The 24,656-nt window shown below is 32.1% G+C and overlaps 1 protein-coding gene across 2 annotated transcripts in view; it reads right to left on the minus strand.

Annotated features, from left to right (window-relative positions):
- Positions 1-282: 282 nt before the first annotated feature.
- FZD3 (frizzled class receptor 3) overlaps positions 283-24,656 on the minus strand; it is a 68,212-nt gene continuing 43,838 nt past the window's right edge. For both annotated transcript variants that reach the window (XM_011359331.2, XM_023530170.1), the window contains 3 exons: positions 9,614-9,762; positions 7,664-7,897; positions 283-1,767 (listed from right to left, as the gene is read on the minus strand). In XM_011359331.2, the coding sequence (XP_011357633.1) occupies positions 1,554-1,767; positions 7,664-7,897; positions 9,614-9,762 (597 nt within the window). In that variant the 3' untranslated portion in view covers positions 283-1,553. The remainder of the gene's footprint in view (positions 1,768-7,663; positions 7,898-9,613; positions 9,763-24,656) is intronic.

The raw sequence follows: 24,656 nt of genomic DNA on the forward strand, positions 1-24,656 counted from the left end.
GATTTTCACATGATATAATATGATGCCATCAGATCATCATCAGGGGTAGTTTAGTTTAAAACAGCCTGCAGCCTGGATGCAGATCAGAACTAACTGAAAAGCTTTTTTGGAGAGTACCAATTCTCATCTGAATGAGAGGAAAGTGTTGGGCATCAGAGGTTCCCCAAGTGATTCTTATCTGTAGTCAGGGTTGTGGACTGCTTGTTTAAATATGCTTTTCTATATAACACATCCAGTATTTTCCAGAATTTTTCTTTCCATTCTGATCAATTTCATGCCTGATAAAGTTCAGAGTTTTTATTGCAAATTATTTAAACATCACAAGACAAAATGTCAAACATTTTTGAGTTGATATTTTTAAGATTAAAAGATACTTCACAGCAAGACTAATCATGCTTCATTTAGCTACAATGATTTTCAGATACCCCAAATAAATCATCACTTTGGACTTAGGTTTATATATACTTCAGCTGTAAACAAGAATAATGAGGAATTTGAAAATAAGAGTGGGGGGCGAAAGCTGTAGCCTGTTTGCTACTGGGCAATGCAAGTGCAGTCAACTCACTGAGATAGAAGCAGCCTGGATACCAAGATCTGGTGGCTTTCGCAAGATCACATCTCACTGTAGAAAAGTACAACAATGAATACAGAGAAAACATTTTGCCATTTTGTAATTGTGGCTACCACAAAAAAACAAACAAACAAACAAACAAAAAACTTTATAAGGTGTGATGCCCATCTTATTACATACCTCCAAGGAACAGATCTGAACAAAAAGTTCTCTCTGAAATCAATACCTCTGCATGGGAAAAGATGGCTACAAATTATTCTTCCATCATGCATATGGATAAGTTATAAAAACACTGCCACTATATGTAATATTTACAAAAGTAATAAAAACAGCTCAATTATAGGGAAAAAATGCCCATTGCCCTCCAGATCCTGTATCTCTCTGGATGAAGTTTATTTTGATAGAATTTTGAAAGAACCTTCAGTAGACTAATCAGATTATTCTGTTAATATTATATTCTATTAGCTAAAATACCCTTGATGATTTATCAAATTCTCCTACAATTTAAAAACACAGTTCTTTTTCACTTAGTGGAAATAAAACTACAAAGTCCTACTATTCATCTGAGAAATAAACCTTGCATAGAAAATCTCTTTAATTCTGAAATATTGTTTTATTAACAGAACAACAGAATGTTATCTCATGACTAGTTGATATTATATGAAAATTTACTACAAAGCAGTGACTACACATTTAGGATTTTTCTAAATATAAAATAATTGGGTTTATAAAAATGCTTACCAGACAAATAATTATCTCTTCATAACCTAGGAATAAGAACTATTTATGTGACGATAAAATTCTTACATTTTGGACACCTTGATGTTCCAAGTTTGACACGATAAAAAAAGCAAAAATTTACTTTTCCAATGGATACAATCTGTACCTGACTGAACGCATAACAGTGAGTTACAGCAATCAGTCATGCAAAGGCAAAGAATAAAATCTTTTAAACGGCACAAATTTTCCACCTTAGGACAATTTAAGCACTAGTTCCATCTTCTTCAATTACCCGATTCATGCTGGTGCCATGTGTGATGTGAGTCATAGGATTATTACTGAGATCTCGGATGCTGCTATGTCGTGACTGTTCATTGAGCCGATGAGAACTACTGTGCCTGGAGTGATCTGTTAGTCGTGACATGCTGCCATGAGGTAGTCTCTCTTCCATTCCTCTGTAACTGCAGGGAGTGTACCTAACACGAGAGAGTTTATTTTGAAACAGGTAACAGAACACATTAGAAAGTAACATTAAAATTTTTCATGAAAATGCCACATTAAGTGAAATGATTAGGAAACCAAAAGAGAAAAAGTAACAACCACCTTTGAATATTTACAGTAATTTCATTAACACTGTGGAATTATTCATATGGCTAACCAAAAAAAAAAAAAAGGGAGGGGAAATCTACTCATTAGATTCAGAGTTAAGGTCCTAGTGTTTGCAAAACAGACAGAAGCTATTAAGTAGAGCTGACTGACAGAGCTATGCTAAGTATGGATACTTTCTCATTCAAATGAGTTTTGGGTTATGGGGTTGGTTCAGGGAGAGGAGGAACAGAAGAAATGCGGCACTGTCCCAGAGAGTCTAGAAAATTGGTTATAGTCAGAAGTACAGCAAACTCAAATTTTACTAAAAGACTAGGAAGAAGCAGCATATGAAATCAGAGGAGAAATTTAGTGTAACCAAAAAAAAAGTGAATGAATTGGCAAGCAATGATGATGGTGTGTGCTGACAACTTCTTTCCAGATGGCCTAGTTAACAGCTGAATTAACTACTACAAATGGTCTTAATTACTTTTCATTAGACCTGAGGCTGTGAAGATGCTATTTCATAGAAGGTGTATCTACTTAAATATACGTAACAACTTCCTAACACACTGTAACTTGTATTTCTGCTAAAGCAAATTTTCTCAGTACCCCTAGCCCAAGCAAGACTCAGCTTTTGAGTCAACTGGGCTACACTGCTTGTTGCAGGTAGTCTTCTCCATCATTGCAATTATCTTGAAAGGCAGCAGTGGGGAGCTGTTAAATTTTCTTTTGTTGTAATCCTGACACAGAACCCCCCACCAAGGGTAAGAAAATTCACACTCATACATACACCTTTTTGTAAAAAATATTTAATTTAGTATAACAAAACTCAAAGGAAACTTAACTGAATATAAATTATAACTTTAATTACTATATTAAATTTTAAGTAATGTTTCTAAAAATAGAAAGAATAGAGCAGGCCATTTCTTTCTTAAATAGTCATCAAAAAAACTAATTGTAAGAAGCTGAAGACCCACTGGCTGTCAAAGCGTTCATTTTATCATTCCTTCACAATTATAGCAAATTTCATTTGAAATTAATATTAATTTTTATAAAATTTATAAATCATTTATAAAATTAAAGATTGATTCATACACTACTGAAGTGATTTAGTTTTACAGTAGTGCTTGTTAAATAATGTTTTCATTAGATCATAGAATTTAAAAATTGAGAAGACCTTTTAAAATTGTAAAAGAAAGCATTTCTTTTGTTTCCAATTTTAAATTGATTTGCATGTTTTAGTAAAATAATTACAATGTTTGCAAATGAAAATATTTCAGAATGAATTTGTTATTCTATTACTATTCTGCAAAGTGATTACTGCCCTAGACTGAGTGAAAGATTTTTCCAAATATGATTTGCCAGCTAATTTAAAGATCTTTCACCTCTCAATGACTCATATGTATCTATTTTTAAAAAAAATGGCAAATGAAAAAAAGCAAAATATGATGCAGTTCTAGGGGTGATATTAAACTAATTAAAAAATAAAAACACTATTAAAAAATATGAATTGGGTATTTTCTCAAATGAAACCTAAATCTTTGAGTTACAAGACTCCAATAATATATATTTCACAGGAAAAAATTACTATATTGAATTCTATGTCTAATTATTTAAGTGAAATATATGGCTATCCACAAAATTCTAGAATCTGAAAAACCTGCCCATATGTAATTAGGAATCAATGACATAGAAAAATAAATTGAAAACTACAGTATTTAATCTCAATTGTATATATGGGCATTACCAAGTTTATTCATCTTTTGACAATCATTTAAAACACGGTGACCATCTACTGTAATACAAAATATGAAAATGTACATTAATCTTAATAAAAGAGAAGGCAAAAACAATTAGGATGGTTAATTTGCTAAAAAAAAAAAAAAAAAAAGATTATATGGTATATTCCATAGTCAAAACGAAAGAAATTTGAAGATGACTTACTCTTTTTGATTCTCTATACTATTTGCTACCCGACATCAATAACTGAATTCACTGCAGCTTCGCTAATATCTCATCATGCATTCCCTAGCTTTCCCTTATTGTGTCACCTACTTCCTCAATCATTCATTCCCAAACCTCCACCTACCTTTTCATCCACCTCCTTTTCTACCCATCCTCTCATTTAACTACCAATTACTTATTCTTTGAGGTTGACATACGTGTGAAGTTTATTTACCTAAGTCTATTTTATTTTACACAGCACTGAGATCAATAGTTATCCATCAAGGAGTCTGGACTACAATGAATACTGAGAAGGGGGTGGAGGGGGTGGAGGTGGTGGTGGTGGTGGTGGTGGTGGTGTGTGTGTGTGTGTGTGTGTGTGTGTGTGCGCGCGCGTGCATGCGCTCTCATAACCAAAAAGCCATGAGATGATGAGAAAAAGATGGCCAAAAATAGTATTAACCAGTAAACTTAAAAACTCACTGATACAGAAAGAAAACTCCATGAGATGGCTTTTGGAAGTGTGAAAATCCTTGTTTAGACTTTTAGGTTCAACATGGTCCTAGAATCTTACAAATCTGCTCTGAAGTTCTGAGTATGGCAAAGGGTCTTACAGTATGAGTGTTCGTGGACCACATTATAGAACACCCTTAGTAGGCTGCCATTATAGTTCTGGGTCCTGAATTTCAAGGAAATGCTCACATTATTTCTAAAGTCATTAGTTATTCAATAGATTTGTATTTTAATATACATATATATATATACCTAGTACTGTGCTAGATGCTGTGGGGGAAATACAGAGATGTCTGTCACCTGGTTATCATTCTTTAGAAGCTTCAAATTTAGCTAATGAAAGACAACTATATTGAAAATAGGTCATACCAAAATAATGATTAAAGAGCAATTAATTAACTGCCATGGATATGGGAATTAAGCAGGCCTTAAAGGATGGGTATGATTTTGATTAAGGAGAGAGGCAGGAAAGGCCATTATAGGAAGTCATAATCTAACCTCTGGATTATGTGACACTATACTTTTATTGATTCCCTCATACATCTATAAACAATTTCTCTGAATGACATACTGGCTATTCTTCCTGTATTGTTATTACTGTAAGTATTTACCAAGGTCTTGTTTTTGATCTGTTCTTTTTATTATGATGATGATGATGATTTAAGGGATTCTGTCTCACAATTTTAATTTCCAACTCCTTATACTAATGATTATAAACTTTCTTATCTAAGCTCCAGTTCCATTCAGATTACAGAAGCTAAAATCCCCTATATTTAATTACCTTCGGAAATTTTCTACTCAATATGAACTTATCTTTTGTTACCATTCATTCACCCTCTAAAATATTTTCACAGGCCAATGTGATCTTTCCCTTTTCTGAAGTTCTAGTACATCAATCATCTCTATCACTCACTGTTTTAATTATATGCTGGCTTGCACTATCATTTAATTGGTTCTTATGTATGTCTTATCTTCGCTATAAGGTTATATGCTCCTAGAATGCAGAATTACACTTTACCTTTCTTCTATATATATTTTTATATACAGAATGCCACATGCATATAGGCATTGTACTATAAATAGATGTTCAATCCTTACTGAAAAGGAAGAGGTTAATAATATCAAATGTCAAATAATGCTTATTATACATGGAGGGTGGTATTGACAAAACATATTCTAAAAGACTCTCTGATTCCCTTCCTCCTTATGAATGTCTTAACTAGGACCTTTAAATTACTGTAGAAATGTCCCAAATGGGCTTACTTAAAAACCTCCTTCTCTCCTATGCTGTTGCCAAAGTGATCTTTCTAAACTACAAACCTGATTGTATTACCACAATTGCCCAAACGTACATACAATACTCTAGCCATAATCCAGTACTTAACTGTAAGCTTTCTGTCCAACTTTCCTCTGCATATACTGTTTCCTTGTCTTTAGTTTCAAACTGCCTCCTCTGAGTTCTATTAAAAGTATAAGTGCTATGTTATTTGTGAAGTTTCCTCTGACTTTCCATGATGAGTTAGACAGTTTACTTCTCTGGGATCCTAAAGCACCTTGTAAATGATTTTATTATACCCACTGAAGTGTATTACAACTGATTGTTTACTCTTCTGCCTTCCATATCTGCATCTCTAGCACTTAGAATACTTTTTATATGGGAGTGCTGAATAGAAGGAAAAAGGCAGGAAAGAGAAAAGATATTGGTTAAAAAAACAGGTCATTGGGGATACACAGTTTACGTAGGTAAGTAGCAGTAAAAGAATAGATAAATAAGAAATGAAGAATGAAATAGGTAGAAAGAAAATATTCAAAATATTCACTTCAAAAATCTGTCAAGGAAAGGAAAAAGAAATGGAGAAAAGATAAAAATATATCATAGTCAACGAAAGACAGCTGCTTTTTAAAACAGAGTAGCTGACTCTGGCAAAAGACATCAGGTTGAGAGGAAAAACCAGAAGATCTAAAAAGAAAGTAAGTATAGGAATCATATCCTACATTAGGACAGAGAAGACTGAAAGAAAGCCTGAGATAATGTTAAAAAGATACCAGATAGTTGTAGAAACATGTTTTAAAGTGAACAGAGAATGCTTTCCATTTTAGGCATAAGAAAGGTTTCCCAAACTAGAAATCGTAAAAAAATAAAACTTTGATAGTCTTCTCTCTTGCTGCTATTAATCCATCACTAATTCCCATCTTTTCATTTCTTCTTTCTAAATATTTTTCAGATCAGCTCTTCCTCTCTTCCACTGCCACTAGTTTCCTGTTAACTTTCACCATCTCTCAACTGAATTATTGCAAAGCTCCTAAGAAATTTTGAATATTGTATCTTCATTATCAAATTTAACAAAGAAACACATCCAGCCTTCTCTCAAACAGTATTTCTATGAAAATTTCTCTGACCCCCATATCCTTCCTATTTTGTAAATAAAGTTTTATTGGAACAAAGCCATTCCCATTTTGATTACATATTGTCTATGGCTGCTTTCATGTTATAATGGCATAAATGAATGGTTGCAGCAGAGGCCATATGACTCACAAAGAGTAATATTTACTATGTGGCTCTTTATAGAAAAAGTTTGCCAACCTCTGGACTATCCTGTCTTCCCTCAGTATCCATGAGGGATTAGTTCGAGGATCCTTGAGGATGGATACTAAAATCTGAGGATGCTTAAGTCACTTATATAAAATGGTGTGGTATTTGCAGATAACCTATACGCATCTTCCTGTACTCTTTAAATCATCTCTAGATTACTTATAAATATCTAATACAATGTAAATGCTATGTAAATAGTTGTTATACTATACTGTTTAGGGAATAATGATGAGAAAAAAAAGTCTGTACATCTTCAGTACACACACATCCATCATAGGCCTAACTACATCGTATGTGTCAGCAACAAAGTAACATTTTTTCTCCCAAATATTTTTGATCTGTAGTTGGCTGAATCTATAGATGCAAAATTCACGAATACAGAGGGCCAACTATACCACCATATTCATATTTTACTTTAATTGTTCACTTATAATAATAATAGAAGCTAATATTAGGCACTTACTGAGATGGGCACTGTTGAAGCAATTAAACACATCTCATTTATTTTTTACAATATTCCGAAAAGGGCAGATATTATTACTATTTCCATTTTATAGATGAGGAAACTGAGGGGTTTCATTCCAAATCCCATGTTTTTAAATACAACACTAACAGTGACTACACTACCTTTCTTAATAGACTGAGTTTATTAAAAACAAAGATTATGAAAGATTCTTAAATTGTGTAACTCTAATGCAGCATATGAAAGAAACTAAACTACCAATAAAACTCACCTGCCATCACGGGACCTGTGGAGGCTGCCATGGTAGCTGCTCACTTTGCTATGGACACTCCCTGCTTTGCTTCTCTGATCATCCACCATAGCCAGCTGAGTTGAAGAAGCATGTGTGGATGTTCCTTGAGTAGAAGTTCCTCTTGATTTTCTTATAATAGGAGTATTTGGATCCCTCAGGAGGGACTGAGCAAAATCAGGTTCTTGGAGTACCTGTCGGCTCTCATTCACTATCCTAGACAACAAAACACTACGTTTAAGATACAGATTAACATTCCTATAAACTAACAAACAATACTTTTGATACACTGATGTTATTCTTGAATTTAATTGCTCTCTACATAAGTCTTTAGGATAGATATAAGGTAACATTGTTGACAGAGGAAAGAACATAACAAAAATCTGTATCAATCTATCCTCTAAAGTGGTATGATGGAAAGAAGACTAGGTTAGAATAAGAAAAATCAGGATTTTAGCTCCAATTCTATCAGTAAATATGTGATTTTAAGCAAGTTGTTATTTATTTTCCTTTATTTTCTTCATTTATAAAATGATGGATATAATTTCATGATTTCTAAAAAGTCCCTTTCGGCTAAAGAATTTTGATTCTCAAGGACACTAAAATATTACAAAGTTATTACTATAAAGTAGAAAAATTGTTTTATTGCATGGTTTATGGAAGTAGCGAAGGCCTCACTGTGGCATAGATACAACATTTTTTAACTTGTAAGAGCAGTTGTTTTAAGGCTAAAACATGATTTTATGGCAGAAGAAGTTGTCTAGTGCTGGAATAAACATGAGTGGTCATAATAAGAACGAAACATATAAAAAATTATGAAAACATGTGATTAATTCCCAGACATATTAAAGGCTTAAGAGAAAAAAATTAAGATGATAAATTATTGTCAAGAGCAAACATTTTTAACTGCTATGAAAGTGTTAAAACAGATGGACAAAGCAGTAATTAAATTAATAAAAAAATTAAATATTTGCAAAAATCAGTGTCTCAGTTTATGTGACTATGAGAATCAGAGTTAAAGTTAAAATAAGATAAACAATTTCATGAAAAAAAACTCCAATATATAAAGATTAGATCATACAGTAAGTACATATATTCTGTTTTCAAACTACAAAAGCACTGTTGTTTTTAGTGCTAGAATGAAAGGGCTGAAGGAAGACTAATATTTGTTGAGTACATGCATTGTGCCAAGTATTTTAAATGTATTCTCCTTTGATCTTTCTTAATAATGTTTTTTTATGGAGACTAATGTCCTAAGAAGATATTTCTAAGACGATATTAGGTATCTATTTACCATGATACTCTAATATGCAGCATGGCAAACTATGAATTAAAATACTTTCTTAAACATATTCCATTTTATCTACTGATATCATTTTTCTATTTTGGCATTAACGTGTGCTGCATCAGAATGGAATAACATACTATCTCTTTAAATCATTTATGGTATACTTGGAAGAACAATGAATAAATGGAATTGGAAGTCTAATCTAATACCTGTATGACTTTGGCCAAGGCACTTAACTTCTCTGTTTCTCAGTTTTCTCAATTTGTAACACAGAGATGCTAACACGTACCAACCCTCACAGGAATATATTAAGAGGATAAAAGAATATATACAAAAGCATTAATTTGTTTTTAATTTTAAAGAATTATAATTTGGATTTAAAAAAATAAATACCGGCCTTCTGTCAAATATTCTGAATTTATAAGGCACAGATCTTAAGCCCAATTCTACTTGGCTATTTTCTCAGAAAAACTTTTTAGCTTTTAAATAGTATGTTATTGTGACAATCTCGACTGACGGCAGCTGAGGTTACAATTTTGTTGGAATACTTCCTCCAAATCCAAATCATTTTAATGTAAGCAATGCAAAAAAAAATTATGTGAATGTGAAGTTTGTAAACATTGTGATAATTTACTTCAACTTACTCTTTTTTCCTACGACCATGAAAAAAACTGGCCCATTCAAAGCATGTCTTTTTGCTTCCAACCCAAAAAATGGAGGGAATACCAACTATGAGAGCCATCAGGTATTTCATCAGAAAGAGAATCAGATCTGGACGACTCATGTGAGTGACCTACAAGGTGGGAAAGAAAAATATGTTGAGTATATAAAAAGAACTTTCTATTAAAGGCCATTATAATATCACTTAATAAAATAATAGTAAAATAATTCTACAAATTTGATGTTTTCACTTATACGGTTCTATAATTTTCTAGGCATATGGAAAAGACACACTCTTGAAAATTTGACAATAAATTTATAATCTATATTTGGGTCCTATATTTTTCTTATTAGCTCACATTGGATATCTTTTAAAGATAAAGATTATTGTCGAAATAAATCATGAATAGGAATAGAGAGGCTCAAATGATACCTATATTCTTCTTGGCCAATTTTGCTAGTCCTATCACTGGTCATCACAATATAAAATTAGAAAAGTATTAATCTTTTCTTCACATTTTATTAATTTCTGTTGTTATCTTTAATATGCCCTCCCTTTACCTACTTCATCTTTACTCTGCTGGCTCTTTCCAGGCTTCCTCTTTAACCTCTGAGTTATTTATAAGTGCATTTCTAGCTTCTAGTCAGATGAGCTTTTCAAAAACTTTTTATTGCTGGTTTCAAGTTTAATTATTGAGGTCAGGGAATGTGGCCTATAGATTCTGGTAACCTTAAATTTTGGAGACTTCTTTTGTGATTTAGGATACAATTTTTGTAAGTATTCCTTGTGTGCTCAAAAACAACATATATTCGCTATTTGTTGGGTACAAAATTTTCTACATGTATTAGATCAACTTCAATAGTTGTGCTGTTCAAATCTTTCCTATATTATTGACTAATTTGTTGTTTACCTACACATTTTAATAGAGTATGGTCTCACATAACTGTGAACTCATCAGTTTTTTTCTAATCCTATCAGTTTTCATTTTCAAGCCTCTATGACGTGTTATGTAAATTCAGTAATGCTCTAGCTTTTCATTTTACTTTATTAATGCTCTTCACCTTAAACTGTATTTTACCTGACATTAATAAACATCAGCTTTTCGCTTCATCACACCAGCACCTTTTTCCAGGGTATCTTTTCCTATTTAACAATGTATTGCTTTCAAGTCTGTCTGGGTTATACTGCTTCTTTTAAGCAGTATATAGTTTACTACCATGAAAAGGTAAAGTCCATGAAGAGGCTTTTTCCTTGCACTATTTTATCTCCAGAGATAGACCAGTTTCTGGCACATAGTAGGTGCTCAATACATACATACATACACTTAAAATATATACTTATACAGTTGACCCTTGAACAACATCGGGATTAGGCACGCCAGACATCTGCCCAGTCAAAAACTCACATAATTTTGACTCCCTAAAAACTTAACTACTAATAGCCTACTGTTGACTGGATACCTTACCAATAATATAAACTGTCAATTAACACATATTTTGTATGTTATATGTATTATATACTGTACTCTTACAATAAAGTCAGCTAGAAAAAAAGAAAATATCATTAAGAAAATCATAAGAAAATATATTTAGACTATTTAATGAAAAAAATCAAGTATAAGTGGACCCACACAGTTCCAACTTGTTTTGTTCAAGGGTCTGACCCTGTATTGTTTAAGGGTCAACTATACTTGATTTTATTAGAAAAAAATTAGTTAAACTTATTCAGCACTTGAACAAGACAATGCTCCTAGGACACTTTAGCTACCTATATTCCTTGTTATTATTTTCCAGAGATTAAGAATAATCTTTACAAAAATAATTATTTTTATTATCATTGTTAATTAACTTTTCCAAAAATGCATCCCTCTCCTACCTTTGGGTTTCCTTTTCTTCTTGCTAACGAATGCCCTGCAAAAATTCTTACAGAGGTATATCAAAGATAAATTATTTTAGTTTCTGCCTTAAATGGTAGTTTAGATGGGTATAGTTATCATCTCTCAGCATTTTAGAGATATTAGTTCATTGTCATCTACCTTCTATTGTTACTTTTGAGAAGGCTGTCTAGTTGATAAACTTTTAGAGATTTATTTCTTCTCTGTGGTAGCTTTTAAGTTTCTCTTTATCCTTTTGTTTTATAGTTGCAATGAATGTTTCTTGTTGTGATTTATTTTTATTTTCCTGTTTAGTATACTTTTAATCTGAGGACTTAAGTTTTCAATCCTGGAAAATTCTCAGACATTAGCTCTTCCGTTATTGCTTCTTAGTCATTCTTATGGCCTCTTGTTCTATAACTCCTGTCAGATATATATATAGAAGTCCCTCGATCTATTTTTTATGTCTCTTAACTGCATAATTACATAATTTTCAGTATTTTATGTTCTATATTCTGCATTCTAGGTCACTAATTCCTTCTTCAACCATATCTACTTTAGAATTCATATTATATAACAATTTCTATAATTTCATTTCTAAGATGTCTAATTCATTCATATACTTGTCTGTTCTTATTTCATTTCTGCTGGTTTATCACAATTTCATATTTTTTAAAAGAGTTTTATTATTTATCTTTTGGAGAATCCTAAACACACTTATTTTAAATATGTCTTTAAAAATTATTTTACTACTTTCATTTCATATGGGAGTGAATCCATCTTTTGATCGTTGATTTTGTTGGATATGTTTCTTGGTTTAGTTTTCTTCTTTTTTTAGTTGTGCTTTGGAATTGTTGTTTGCAGATCTTGAGTGAGAATCTTCCCTCTCTTTTCCTATCCTCCTCTTTCTCTCTCTCCCTCCGTCTCATGATTTTTCGTTTGTCTTCACCAGTGCCCATCATAACCTAGTCAAAAAATAGTGACTGAGGACTCCAGACATTATTGGCTACTATAGATTCAGGTACTGAATCACTGAAGTTTGGCTTAAGTATTGGTCTTAAGGCTGTATTTATGCCCTCCCACCTCTCTATAGAAGTATTTTTATATTTTAAGTGTAGCTTCAGGGAACACTTGGTAGTACCTCTTATATAAACTTCCTTTAGGAGCAGGGAAGTCCCATTCCCAAATTCAACTTTTAATCAGTGAGCCTAATTCTGGTCTCCTGATTTCCATGTGACATTTTTACTTCCCAATACCCCATTGAAATTGAATGCCCAGTTACCTCCAACCACTTCAGACCTGGTGTCCAGTAGGCCCATGTTTTTCTCCAGTTATTATTTTGCATTTCTATTCTCAAATTAGTTTATCTTGTCTTTTTTGATTAACTAAAATTTTTTTCTTATTCTGCCTTACCTATAATTGGCACATGATTATAGTTGGTCTGGTAAGTGTAAAACATGGAACTTAAATTACAATCATAACCTGAAATTAAGGAGGAATTCCTCTAAAATTTACATAAAAATTTACCAATAAATATTATGGATCACCTACTCCTCTAAGAATAAGATTGTTCAAAATCCCATGAGACTTATACAACAGAAGTAAATAAGGCTTGGTTTGTATTCCTGCCAACCTAATAATACAGATAAAAATTCAAATTAAAGAATCACAGAATAGTTAAAACTACAATTAAGAAGAAGCAGATAAAGAGACACTAAAGCAGATCATAAATAACCTCATTAACAAATACGTGGCTTGTTTTTTTTTACACTTCTATGTAGCATCAGGTATTGATGACCATCTTGTACTTTACAAACCTTTTATCTCCTCTGGCTTCTGTAATACTGCAGAGTCATGATTATTTTACTAATCAGGCATTACATTTTGTTGCTGACTTCCTACTTCTGCTCTTTTGCCCTTTTCTCTACCACTATTCTCTAGACTGAAGTTCTTCAAGTCACTCTTCTATTCTCTCTCTCTTTATACTCTCAGCTAATCATTTAGACTTAGAAGTCATCAAGTCTTACTATTTACCTAATGAATGAATTGACTTTCAAGTTAGTTGTTCTATAAGAATACAATTAGTATGGCAGTACTAATAAATAAAATACAAGGTTGCCTCTTCATGTTCAAATAGCTCTAGCTATTCTGCTCATTTGTCCTTCCATCCTCTGGAGCTATAAAGAATACAGCTACCATTCCGGAGGTTCCAGTCAATTCAATGAGATACCCTGCCAGAAGTAAAACTTTAAAAAACAGTGTAAGTACTAGGAACAAAGAGACAATAAGACTATTCAGAAAAGTCAAGAGAATCAACTGAAAAAACAAATAGAAACAATCAAAGGGTTTAGCAACTAAGCTGGACAAAATAAATATATAAGAATCAAATTTTTCTTATACACAATCAATAACCAGATAAGAAACATAACAAAAACAATTTAATTTATAATATCAACAAAAACTATAAGACACCTAGGAATAAACCTAGTAAGAAAAAGAAAATGACAAAACTCTATTGAAAGACACAAAGAAAAACTGAAGTAAAGAAATATTCCGTTTCTACATACAAAGACTCAACATTTTAAAGATGTCAATTTAATTATCCCCCAGAATAATCCTATTCACTTGATATAATCTGTAAATATCAATAGGATTTTTCATAAAACATGAAAAGTTAAGTATATAAAAAAGTATTTTACACAAATGAGGAAAAGATAGATTAATAAATGATGTTTGGATGGTTGGCAATCCACTTGGAAACAAAATAATTTAGGTACCACCTCACACAATAAAAATAAATAAATTCTAGACAGATAAAAATAAATCATAAAAGTATAAAAAGAATAAAGAACATTTTTATAATGGGGGTATAACAGGCCTTTTTAAAAGAGTAATATGAAACAAACCATAAAAGGAAAAAACTGACAGTTTTGCTTACTAAAAATGTAAAACTTCTGTAGAACAAGAAATCATAAATCAAATTAACAGACTAATAACTACATAGAAATATTAATTGTATTTTCTACCAATAAAGCAAACCCAAGGAAAAGAAATTGAAAGAATTAATAAAGATAAAATAAATTAATTATAAGAAAAAAGAACTAATAAACCCAAAAGTTAGTTATTTGAAAAAAAAACATCCTGTAGCCTGATCAAAACAACAAAGGGAATGCAGAAATGATAAATAAACAGATACAAAGAAAACAAAACTAAAATAACATTAAGATATTACTTTGCTCAATTTCATGCAATCAACTTGAAAACTAACAGGAACAAATTATAAGAAAATTAAAAAAAAAAAACTGACCCAGAAGCTAGCATAAAATTGTACCTACTTCAACATACTCCATAAGACAATAAAACTACATCTCATTTATGAAGTTTTATGCAAACAGAATTCAACAGCACATTCAAGAGAGTATTAGATCAATAAGGAAATATATATAATAATTTCCATACATGCCAAAAAGGCATTTGATAAAATTAAATATCCAGTCTTGGTTTTTAAAAATTGTAATAAAATACTAACAGGTGATAAGCTCTTAAAGTGACAAAATAAATCCATTTCAGTCCAAAAGCCAATCATGCTTAATGGGAACACCAGAGGCTACTAAATATTCTCATTAAAGTTGGGAATACAAGAAGACGATCTACCACCACTCTTAATTGTTTCAACAGTTCTGATTGTAATTAGACAAAAAAAAAGTTTTAACTGTAAAGAAAAATTATTATTTATAAATAATATAACTTTATAAGAGAATAAAGTAAAAACTATCATAAATCATAGCAAGGTTGTTAGGTACAAAATAAAATACAGAAATCACTTTCAGATATATAAATAACAATTTGTAAGTAAAAGAAAGTAAATTCTTCATTTGCCATTGTTATGGGCTGAACTGTATCCCCCTAAAATTCATGTTGAAGCCCTAATTCCTAGTACCTCGATCTATGACTTATTTGTAAATAGAGCCTTAAAAGAGTAATTAAGGTAAAACGAAGTCATAAAGGCAGGACGGGAAGGGGGAATCCTAAACCAACCTAATTGGTGTCCTTATAAGGGGACAAAGACAGCAGGGATGCTCACACAGAAAAAAGACTGTGAGAAAACAGTGAGAGAGTGGCTGTCCAGATGCCAAGAACAGAAGCCTCAGAGGAAACCAACCCTGCTGGCACCTTGATCTTGGACTTCCAACCTCCATAACTGTGAAGAAATAAATTGCTGTTGTTTAAGCCACCCAGTTCGTGGTATCTTGTTTTGGCAGCCCTAGCAAACTAATACACCCATAATAACAAAAGGTATAAAACACCTAGGAATAAATTTAATAAGAAAAATGAGTGACGAAGCTTTAAAACGCACTCCCCTTATAAAACATGTTCTTGGCTAGGATGAATCACCATCATAAAAATGCAAACTCTCCTTGATTCAGTCATTAAATTTAATATAATTCCAATAAAAATGCAAACAGAGCTATCTGGGAATTAAGATGATTTTAAAGTTTGAATAAAAAACAAACAAGCAAGACTAAACAGGAAAACGCTAAAAGAGAAGAGAAATATATCATTAAGCTATAATAAAAATGTGTAATATCGGGGCATGGACAAAGTTTTAGTACTTAATATATGTGATATTTCAAACCATTCAGGAAAAGATGAATTATTCAATAACTGGATTCTGTATAACCATCTAGAAAATGTTCCCCCTTTCAAAAGAAAAAATTTTACTTTTCAGGAACTTCATATTGCTCATTTTCAAAGAGAGTCACATAAGAAAACAAAAACGTTATCTTTCCCTCATCCTAGAAATAAATGAGAGCATAAACTTTCTTTTCAAATCATGACACTTGTAAGTTTAGCATCCAAAGTGAACAGAAAAGGGAAAAATGCATTTACTGTATATTTTAGATTTCTTTGGTCAAGTTTCTTTCCATGTGATATTAATATTTCTTCTTTCAATTCATACTACCAAGAATAAAATAAAAACCAGAAAAAAATATAAACCTAGTGGTTGCATACTATATCTCATATGAAGATGAATTCCTAGTAGATCAAAAATTCAAATGTAAAAACAAAACAAAACAAGAAATCATAAAGTTCAAGTTAAAGTTTTCACACTCTCAGGGCAGAGAATGACTTTCTAGGTTTGACACATAATTCAGAAGCCATAAAAGTAAATATAGATAAATCTGAATACATAAATAAAACTCCAACATTTCTGCATGGCCATAACTTCCATAACAATAGCAAAATGACAATTAAAAGGCATAAAATTGTTGCAAACATTAATGGCAGATAAAGGGGCTAATCTTATTAATAAAGAACTCTTACACATAAATAAAAGCCTACCACCTAAACAAAAATAGGCAAGATATGGATAGTTTATAGAAAATTAAATACAAATATGAGCTCAACCTCACGCATAGCTTAAAAAAGATTACAATTACATGATGGTTCTATTTTTCAGCCTATCAGATAAAATCCAAAAATCTGACAGCACACTGTATTAGCAAATGTGCAGAGAAGTATACTTGTATATTGCAGATGAGAATGTAAATTCATACCTCTGTAAAAGACAATTTGTCAATATTTATCAAACTTATGCCCTTTTTGAAACTACTATAATGTTATATGCCAATTATATCTCAACAAAAAATTATACCCTTTGATCAAAAAATTCTTTAAAAAATTTACACTACAGATATATGCACACATATGTAAAATGATGTATGTACAAAAATTGCTTGCAATATTAGAAACAATATGGTTTATTCAGTCAATAGCATATTATGTCATAAAAAAATGAGAAAGCCTTTTCTCTTGAGGTATTGATTTCCCAAATTAATTGTTAAATGACAAAAAAGAGAAGTGTATACAGTAACAATCATTTGAGTAAAAAAGAATGAGAAAAGGAATATACTTGCTTGTATATGCATAAGCATAAGCATCTCTAAAAGGATATATATATAAATTCTTTGTAACATTTAAGTCACCTTTGGGAACGGTACTGGAAAGTTGAGAAACACAGGTAATGTGAGAGGAGACATTTTTCCACATACTTTTATAGCTTTTGAGTTTTGAACCATATGAATTATTATCTATATAAAAATTTTAATAACAAATAGAATTTTTTAAGTATTAAAATTCCAAATATAAAAATAAGAGCTGGGCAGAGTATGAGAAAACACCCTCACTGTTGGGAGTGAAATAGAAACTGGTATAATCTTTCTGGTATACAATCTTGTAATACTTATGAAAAATTTTACAGTGTATACCATTTGATCCAGAAATTCTATTCTAAGAAATATAGCCTAAAGAAATAATAGGTCAATAATAGGGATGTCTAAATAAATTATGGTACTTCTAAATAACCAAATAAGCAGGCATTCAAAAATGATAATATAAAGTGAAAAAAGGAAGATATAGTCAATGGTGTGCTAGTACATGTTTAACAGATGGTTTTCTGGATGGAAGGGAGCCCTGGTTTACAGCATCTGCCAATTTTTGTGGTGTAAATATACTAACCATGGCTACTTTCAAGTACCAATGTGATATCACTAAATGTGAAGTCACGAAGAGATACGCACAATTGTCTCTAGTGAGCCTATGTGAGCCAGTACATCTAGTTCACTCCTAGGTGTAGACTAATGTGTCAAATGTAATCACATCTATATTTTAAAATTATATATAATATTTATAACATTATTTATATATAATTTTTAGTGTGTTTTGTTGCACACCATTATGCATTTTCTGGTTACCTACTTCTGTATAAGAAACCACAGCAAAACTTAATGGCTTAAAATAAGAATTTATTATTATCTGACAGTTCTGTAAGTTGACTGGGCTCAGCTGAGTGACTCTACCTTGAGTTTTCACATGTAACTGCAGTCAGATGACAGCTAGGGCTAGAGACATCTGAAAATCAGATCAGACAGAGCTGGACATACATATAAGATGGCTTCTTCACTCAAATGTCTTGCATCTCAGCTAGGACTGCTGGAAAAGGTGGAAGCTGGCTGGGGATCTCTTTCCCTTTGTCCTTCCCTCTTTCCCTTCATGCAGCCTTTCCATACATCTGATGACTGACTAGTTTGGGATTCCACACATCTTGTGGTTTCAGAGCAGTCAGACTTGTTATCAGACTGGCTGCTCACAGACCAAGCATTCTAAGATAACTTGGCAAAAGCTACGAAAGCCACAAGACTTCTTAAGACTTAGCCTTGGGTCATGCCTAATCACTTCTGCTAGTTCTAGTAATCAAAAGAAGTCCTTACTGTTGAATTGTATACCTGAAACTTACTGGATTTCTTTAACCAATGTCATCATAATAAAAATTAAATTAATAACAAATAAATAAATAAAAAGAAGTCACAGGGCTAGCCCAATTCAAGGAAGGAGACTACACAAGGGCAACAAGTATGGTTCACTGGCTGGAGCAGGAAAGCCAGGGGAGCATGTCTCCAAAGAGTAGCTACTAAAATGTTAGAAAAATATACAGAAAAATGTAAATGTGATTTTATTGATGGGGAGGCATGTTTTTCCTCTGAGCATGTTTTATATTAATTTTATCCTGATATTTTGAAATATTTAAAAGTGGAGAAAACTATGTAATCAACATTTACAAAACATATTTAATCAAGAAAATTAATGGAATACCAAAAGCTCACATGATTCAGTGTAAATGAATTATGGTAGATATCAATATCTACCAATAAATGTTCTACAAATGAAATGCTCTAAGAAATTATCAAAAATTATATTGATATTTAATATATAGTATACAGTGAATATCATAAGTATCTAACACTAGCTATAATGATGAATTAATGATGAATTAGAAAATATGATGATGAACTATAAATGAATCAATGCCCATTTACATAACACACACTATCTTGTGACTTCCTTATATTCTCTGTTACGGCACATTACTTCTTAATGACAGATTTTCACGTAATACTAAGAACAAATACATGTAGTATATAAAATGTATCGAAACATGTAAAGTTAGAACAGTGCTAGACAACTAATAAATGCTCAAACATATGGTGCATGAAGCACTACTGTCCCAGACTAAAAGGTAATTCATAAAATAGTCTGTGGTAACATAAAATTTGGATATCATATAATTTTCTTTGGAAATTCACATACACATTTGTATATTAAAGGCTCTAAGAAGTCTTGAAGTAAGGAATTGTTTATCTTTGTTCATCCCAGTGTCTCCTATGCTGCTATACACTTAAATTTCCCCGTATGAAAATTAAGGGGTTGGAATATGTAGTTAAATTCTAAGGTTTATCCTAATAGCCTATTAATCTTTAAAATTTTTCTAAGGGAATTAGAGACTTGTTTTTATTATGGATACCTTTGCTCTAAGAGTTATTTTCCTTTTCTATGATTTAAAAATCTATCATACCAGTTAAAGTATACATGAGTTCCTGGAAAAGCAGAGGGAGGCAAGGGAAAGAATGTGACTGTGAGAATCATGCTTTAAATCACATCTGCTTATATGCAATAAATGGTAATGAAACAATGACTAATTGAAGAAAAACAATTACTTGTAAATGTAAAGATACAGCTTATATAAACTTACGTAATGTGGCCTAATGAAGAGGAAGAGAACAAGAACCCAAAATTAAAACTAATAAAATTGTAATCAAAGTATAGACGGAGATTTAAATTGAGTTGAGCACAGAATTAGAAGTATTGTGTGATGTGAAAAGAAGCAATTTGACCATCAAATCACTTATAAGAGGCTTGAACTTAATGACTTTGGGGAAACTTTCAAATGACTGGCCATCTGTAGTCTAAAATACCCTTCTTCAGAGGTCTTATACAGTTTAACCTCTTTATTTACATATGTGGAATCAAAGTCTGGGGAAATAATTTGCTCAAGGTCACAAAGCTGATTAATTCAGTCACTTAAATACTTAGTGCCTACTACGTCCTGATACAAGAGCTATACCAGTAAATGACTTTTTGAGCTTACCTTCTAGAGGCAGGGAAGAGAAAGGGAAGGGTAGAAAGAATATTGTCGATAAACAAGGAAATAATTTCTGGTAGTAATAAACTCAGAACTAAAGCCAAGTTAGGTAACAGCATTTGGGGTGTAGTGTGGTGGATAGGGCATGTATTTTAGATGCGCTATCCATCTAGTAGGCAGAAAGTAGTCAGAAAAGGCCTCTGTAAGGACATGACATTTAAGGAGGGGTTTGAAGTATATTCCGCAGCAAAAGTATTTCAACAAGAAGGAACAGCAATAACAACTGTTAGCTCTGAAAAACAGTAACAAGGAGACCATTGTGGCTAGAGCTGAGCACACAAGGAAGAGAACGGTAAGTCAAAAAAGTAGGCAGGGGCCAAATTATATATGGCCCTGCAGGTAACTGTAAGGGTTACAAATTTTTTTCTAAAAGTAATGGGGAGCCATTAAAGGGTTTTGTTTGAAGGAGTAACATGATGTTATTTTTTAAAAGATCACCCTGGCTACTATGTTGGAAATAAACTGTAAAGGAACAAGAATAGAAGCAAGCAGATGAATTGGAAGGCCATTGTGGAAGTATCAGCTTAGTTGAAGTATTCAACTAAGGTAGAAATGAAGATGGTGAGAAGTTGATGGATTGTGTACGATGAGGTACGTGAGAAAGAAGGCTCAAAGATGGCTCCAAATTTGGTCTGAGCAAGTTGTGAATGATGATACCATTTACCAAATGGGGAAGAACTGGGGACAGGATGTAGGAAGAGTGTTTAAGGAGAAAAATTAAGAGTTCTGTTTACACATGTTAAGTTGGCAATACCTTCTAGACTTCCAATGCAAATGTCATGTAAATAGGCATATATCTGGAACTCAAAAACAAAGTTGGGCTATATAGTCTAAAACATGGAACTATATAAGATTACCTCAAAAAGGGGGACAGGGAAAAAAGAGAGAGCCGAGGTGAGAAACCATATCTTGTTACTTCTACAGTGTTTTAAACTGCATTGTACTGCCTTTCATAAATTAAAAATACTACCTACATAACAAAAATACTTGAATTAAAGGGGAGGAGTGCTCAAAACAAAATCAGTAATAATAGTGACAAACAAAACCTTCAATTAGGCAAGACAGTACAAAGGAGAATTGGAGGACAGAGAGATGGAACATGGAACATTTTGTATAATAAGGTTCTGGTTAAAGCCAAAACTCCAAAGACAACAACTCAGTACCTGTTCATGGTAGAGATAACAGTGAAAAAGCAATTCAAGCAATGTCTGTTTCATGAATGTGCCGTAGGCAAAGAGGGCCAAGACACTGAGGAAGAATGGTCAAGCTATTGCTGTGAGGAAAGTTTTCCTCTATAAATAAGGAAAAAGAAAGAGGAAGGAGAATGCATTATCATCTAGTTATAAATCACAAGGGGAAGACAAAAAAATTCAGGCAGTTAGTATGTAAAACAGGACATGTACTAGCTGGAAAGGCAAAGCCCGCTAGAGGAAAAATATTTAAATAAAGGACAGGAATACACTGTTTAGTTTTTATTTTAAAATAGCTCTATAGTGAACTAAATGCCTATAGATTTTTTGAGAAAAAACCCACTAAATATCACAGTTCCTCATGTAATTAAAATGGACAAATGAGAAACTTTAAAATATCCTCTTCTATAATTGTCCTTTAGAAACACTATATTCCTGTCAATGTTAAAATATATCACCTTACCAATTGAAAAAACTCACCTGATATATTTCTTTGATCTATTTACTGGCAACTGAAGGGAATCCCAGAGAAGGGAGACAATCAGCATTCCCTGCAAGCCCTATATCTTCATTACTGTCCTTTTTCTACAACAGCCTGGCTAGCTGTAAACAGTATTCATTCACTATCTTCTGAATATCTGATCTCCACTAACACCACTCTAATCTTAGTCAACAGAATTTTGCAATATGACTTTATTCAATCACAATATGGAAAATATTTTCCCATGCTTTCTTTTTCCAATTTAGATCCATAATCTGCCAAAGACCCTGGGGCTAAAATTCTTTTTAATTAAACAGAAAAAAATATATATTCATTCTAAAGGGGAAGAAAGCATTGCAAAAAAAGAAAACCACAAAGGACATATTTATGGCTATCATGGTGTCCTAAATTTAATTCTTGTTTCTGAGACCTTGGCTTTGAATCAAGTTGGCAGAGCCCTTGGCTTCTTTCCCTATCATGCAGAATCTATACATTACTGATGAAGACACATATTGTATTAGGTGTGCTTTCATTTTAAAAAATAGATTGACTGCAAAGTGTTAGCTTATATTGAACCTGTGGTCATCTAAAGCCCACATAAAAATAAACTATTGATCAGGCTCATGCAGACTCTGTCATGTTGATAAGGGACAACAGTTCTAGAGTGGAGGTCTTCTAATTCCAATTGTTTTTGCACTTATTACACTACACTGCTTTATTTGCCTTTACTTTTATTCTGCTTTGAAAAGCCACCTACTTGCCTTAGCAGATATAAAGACCTATTGTAATGTAGTAAATAAGACAATGATAGATTAACCAAGGATAGAAAACAGACCATGAAGAAGAATAACAAAATAAGTTTCACATAAGAAAACTTGATATATGACAGAGGCAGCATTATTGATTAGTGGATAAAGGATGGACTACTTGCCAAATGGTGCTAACTAGATATGAAAACAAATTCTATAGATTAAAAATCCAAAGCAGAACTTTTAAACTGCAGAAGGAGAATATTTTTTACGACCTTGGGGTAGATTTCTTAAATAAGATACAGTTTTTAAAAATAAAATAAAAAGATGGATAAATTAATACATAAAGTTTTAAACTTCTGCTCATCAAAGGACACAATTACAAAAGTGAAAAGCCAAGCTAGATATCTTAATGCATAAAACTGACAAAGAATACATGTGTGTACATTTGTGTGTGTATATAAACAAGCAATAAATAAGCAATTCACTGAAGAGGAAATCTAAATAGCTAATAAACATAGGAAAAAGAAGTTCAATCTCACAAGTGATCAAGGAAATACAAATTAAAATAGTAATGAGGATTGCCAATAAGACTGGCAAAAATTAAAAAGCCTGATGACACCAAGGATGGTGAGGATGGAGAACAATGAAAACCCTCTGTACTCTCATATGGAGCTCTAAATTGCTTCAACAACTTTGGAAAGCACTTTGGCAACATCTAGTAAAGTTGAGATTTACATATTTTATGATCCAACAATTCCATTTTTAGGTATATATTATAGAGAAACTCACATGGATGAATAAAAATAATCATAGTAGCATTATTTATAATAGGGGAAAAACAAGGTACAACCTAAATATCCATTAAGAGTAACACAAATAAACGAACATGATATATTCATACAATAGCACGTTGAACAGCAGAGGAAACAGATAAACATGCATACATTATCATAAACAAACATCACAAATGACAAAAGCAAGCTGTAAAAATACATACAGCTTTGACACTATAAAGTTTAAAATACTTAAACTAATATTATATATTATTTAAGAAAAACATATGAGTAAATATGTAAATAAATACACAAAAACACTGGATGATAGTTTAGAAAGGTAATTGGATCACACAGGGGGACCTGGTGTTTTATTAGTGTTTTCTTTATTCAATGAGTGGTAGATCTACTGGTGTTCAATGTACAGTATTATTCTTTATACATACCTCTATGTCAGAAACATTTATAATACCTTTTAAAGAAAGGACAAAAAGAAAATCAAGACTCCTACAATTACAATATACTTTGTTCTTTCCAGGGAGGCAATAGTTTTGAAATTAAAGCAGCACTAGATAGGGTAAATAGTTAGCAAGTAACTCACTTCTTTAGATATAGTTGACTCCTTTAATTATATCTATATCTCCATATCTTTCTTTTACTCTCTAAACTTTATCTTCTCCTATCATTGGCCCACCAATTTATTTGCAACCATGTGAAAAATAAATATAGGAAGCTGAGATTTCGATTCCCAAGCTTTCCTTCAATTGTTAGAGGAAATCGTAAAACTACAAACTCCACATTTCAAATATTTTGCAAATAATCTCATTTTCTTTTCCAAACATAGAGACTAACTTCTTAGAAAAATGCTCTCTTCCAAATTCAAGACTGGTCTATGGCCATGCCACTCTGAACAAGCC

The sequence above is a fragment of the Pteropus vampyrus genome, unplaced genomic scaffold (assembly GCF_000151845.1).
Source record: "Pteropus vampyrus isolate Shadow unplaced genomic scaffold, Pvam_2.0 Scaffold47, whole genome shotgun sequence".
Taxonomy (NCBI): Eukaryota; Metazoa; Chordata; class Mammalia; order Chiroptera; family Pteropodidae; genus Pteropus; species Pteropus vampyrus.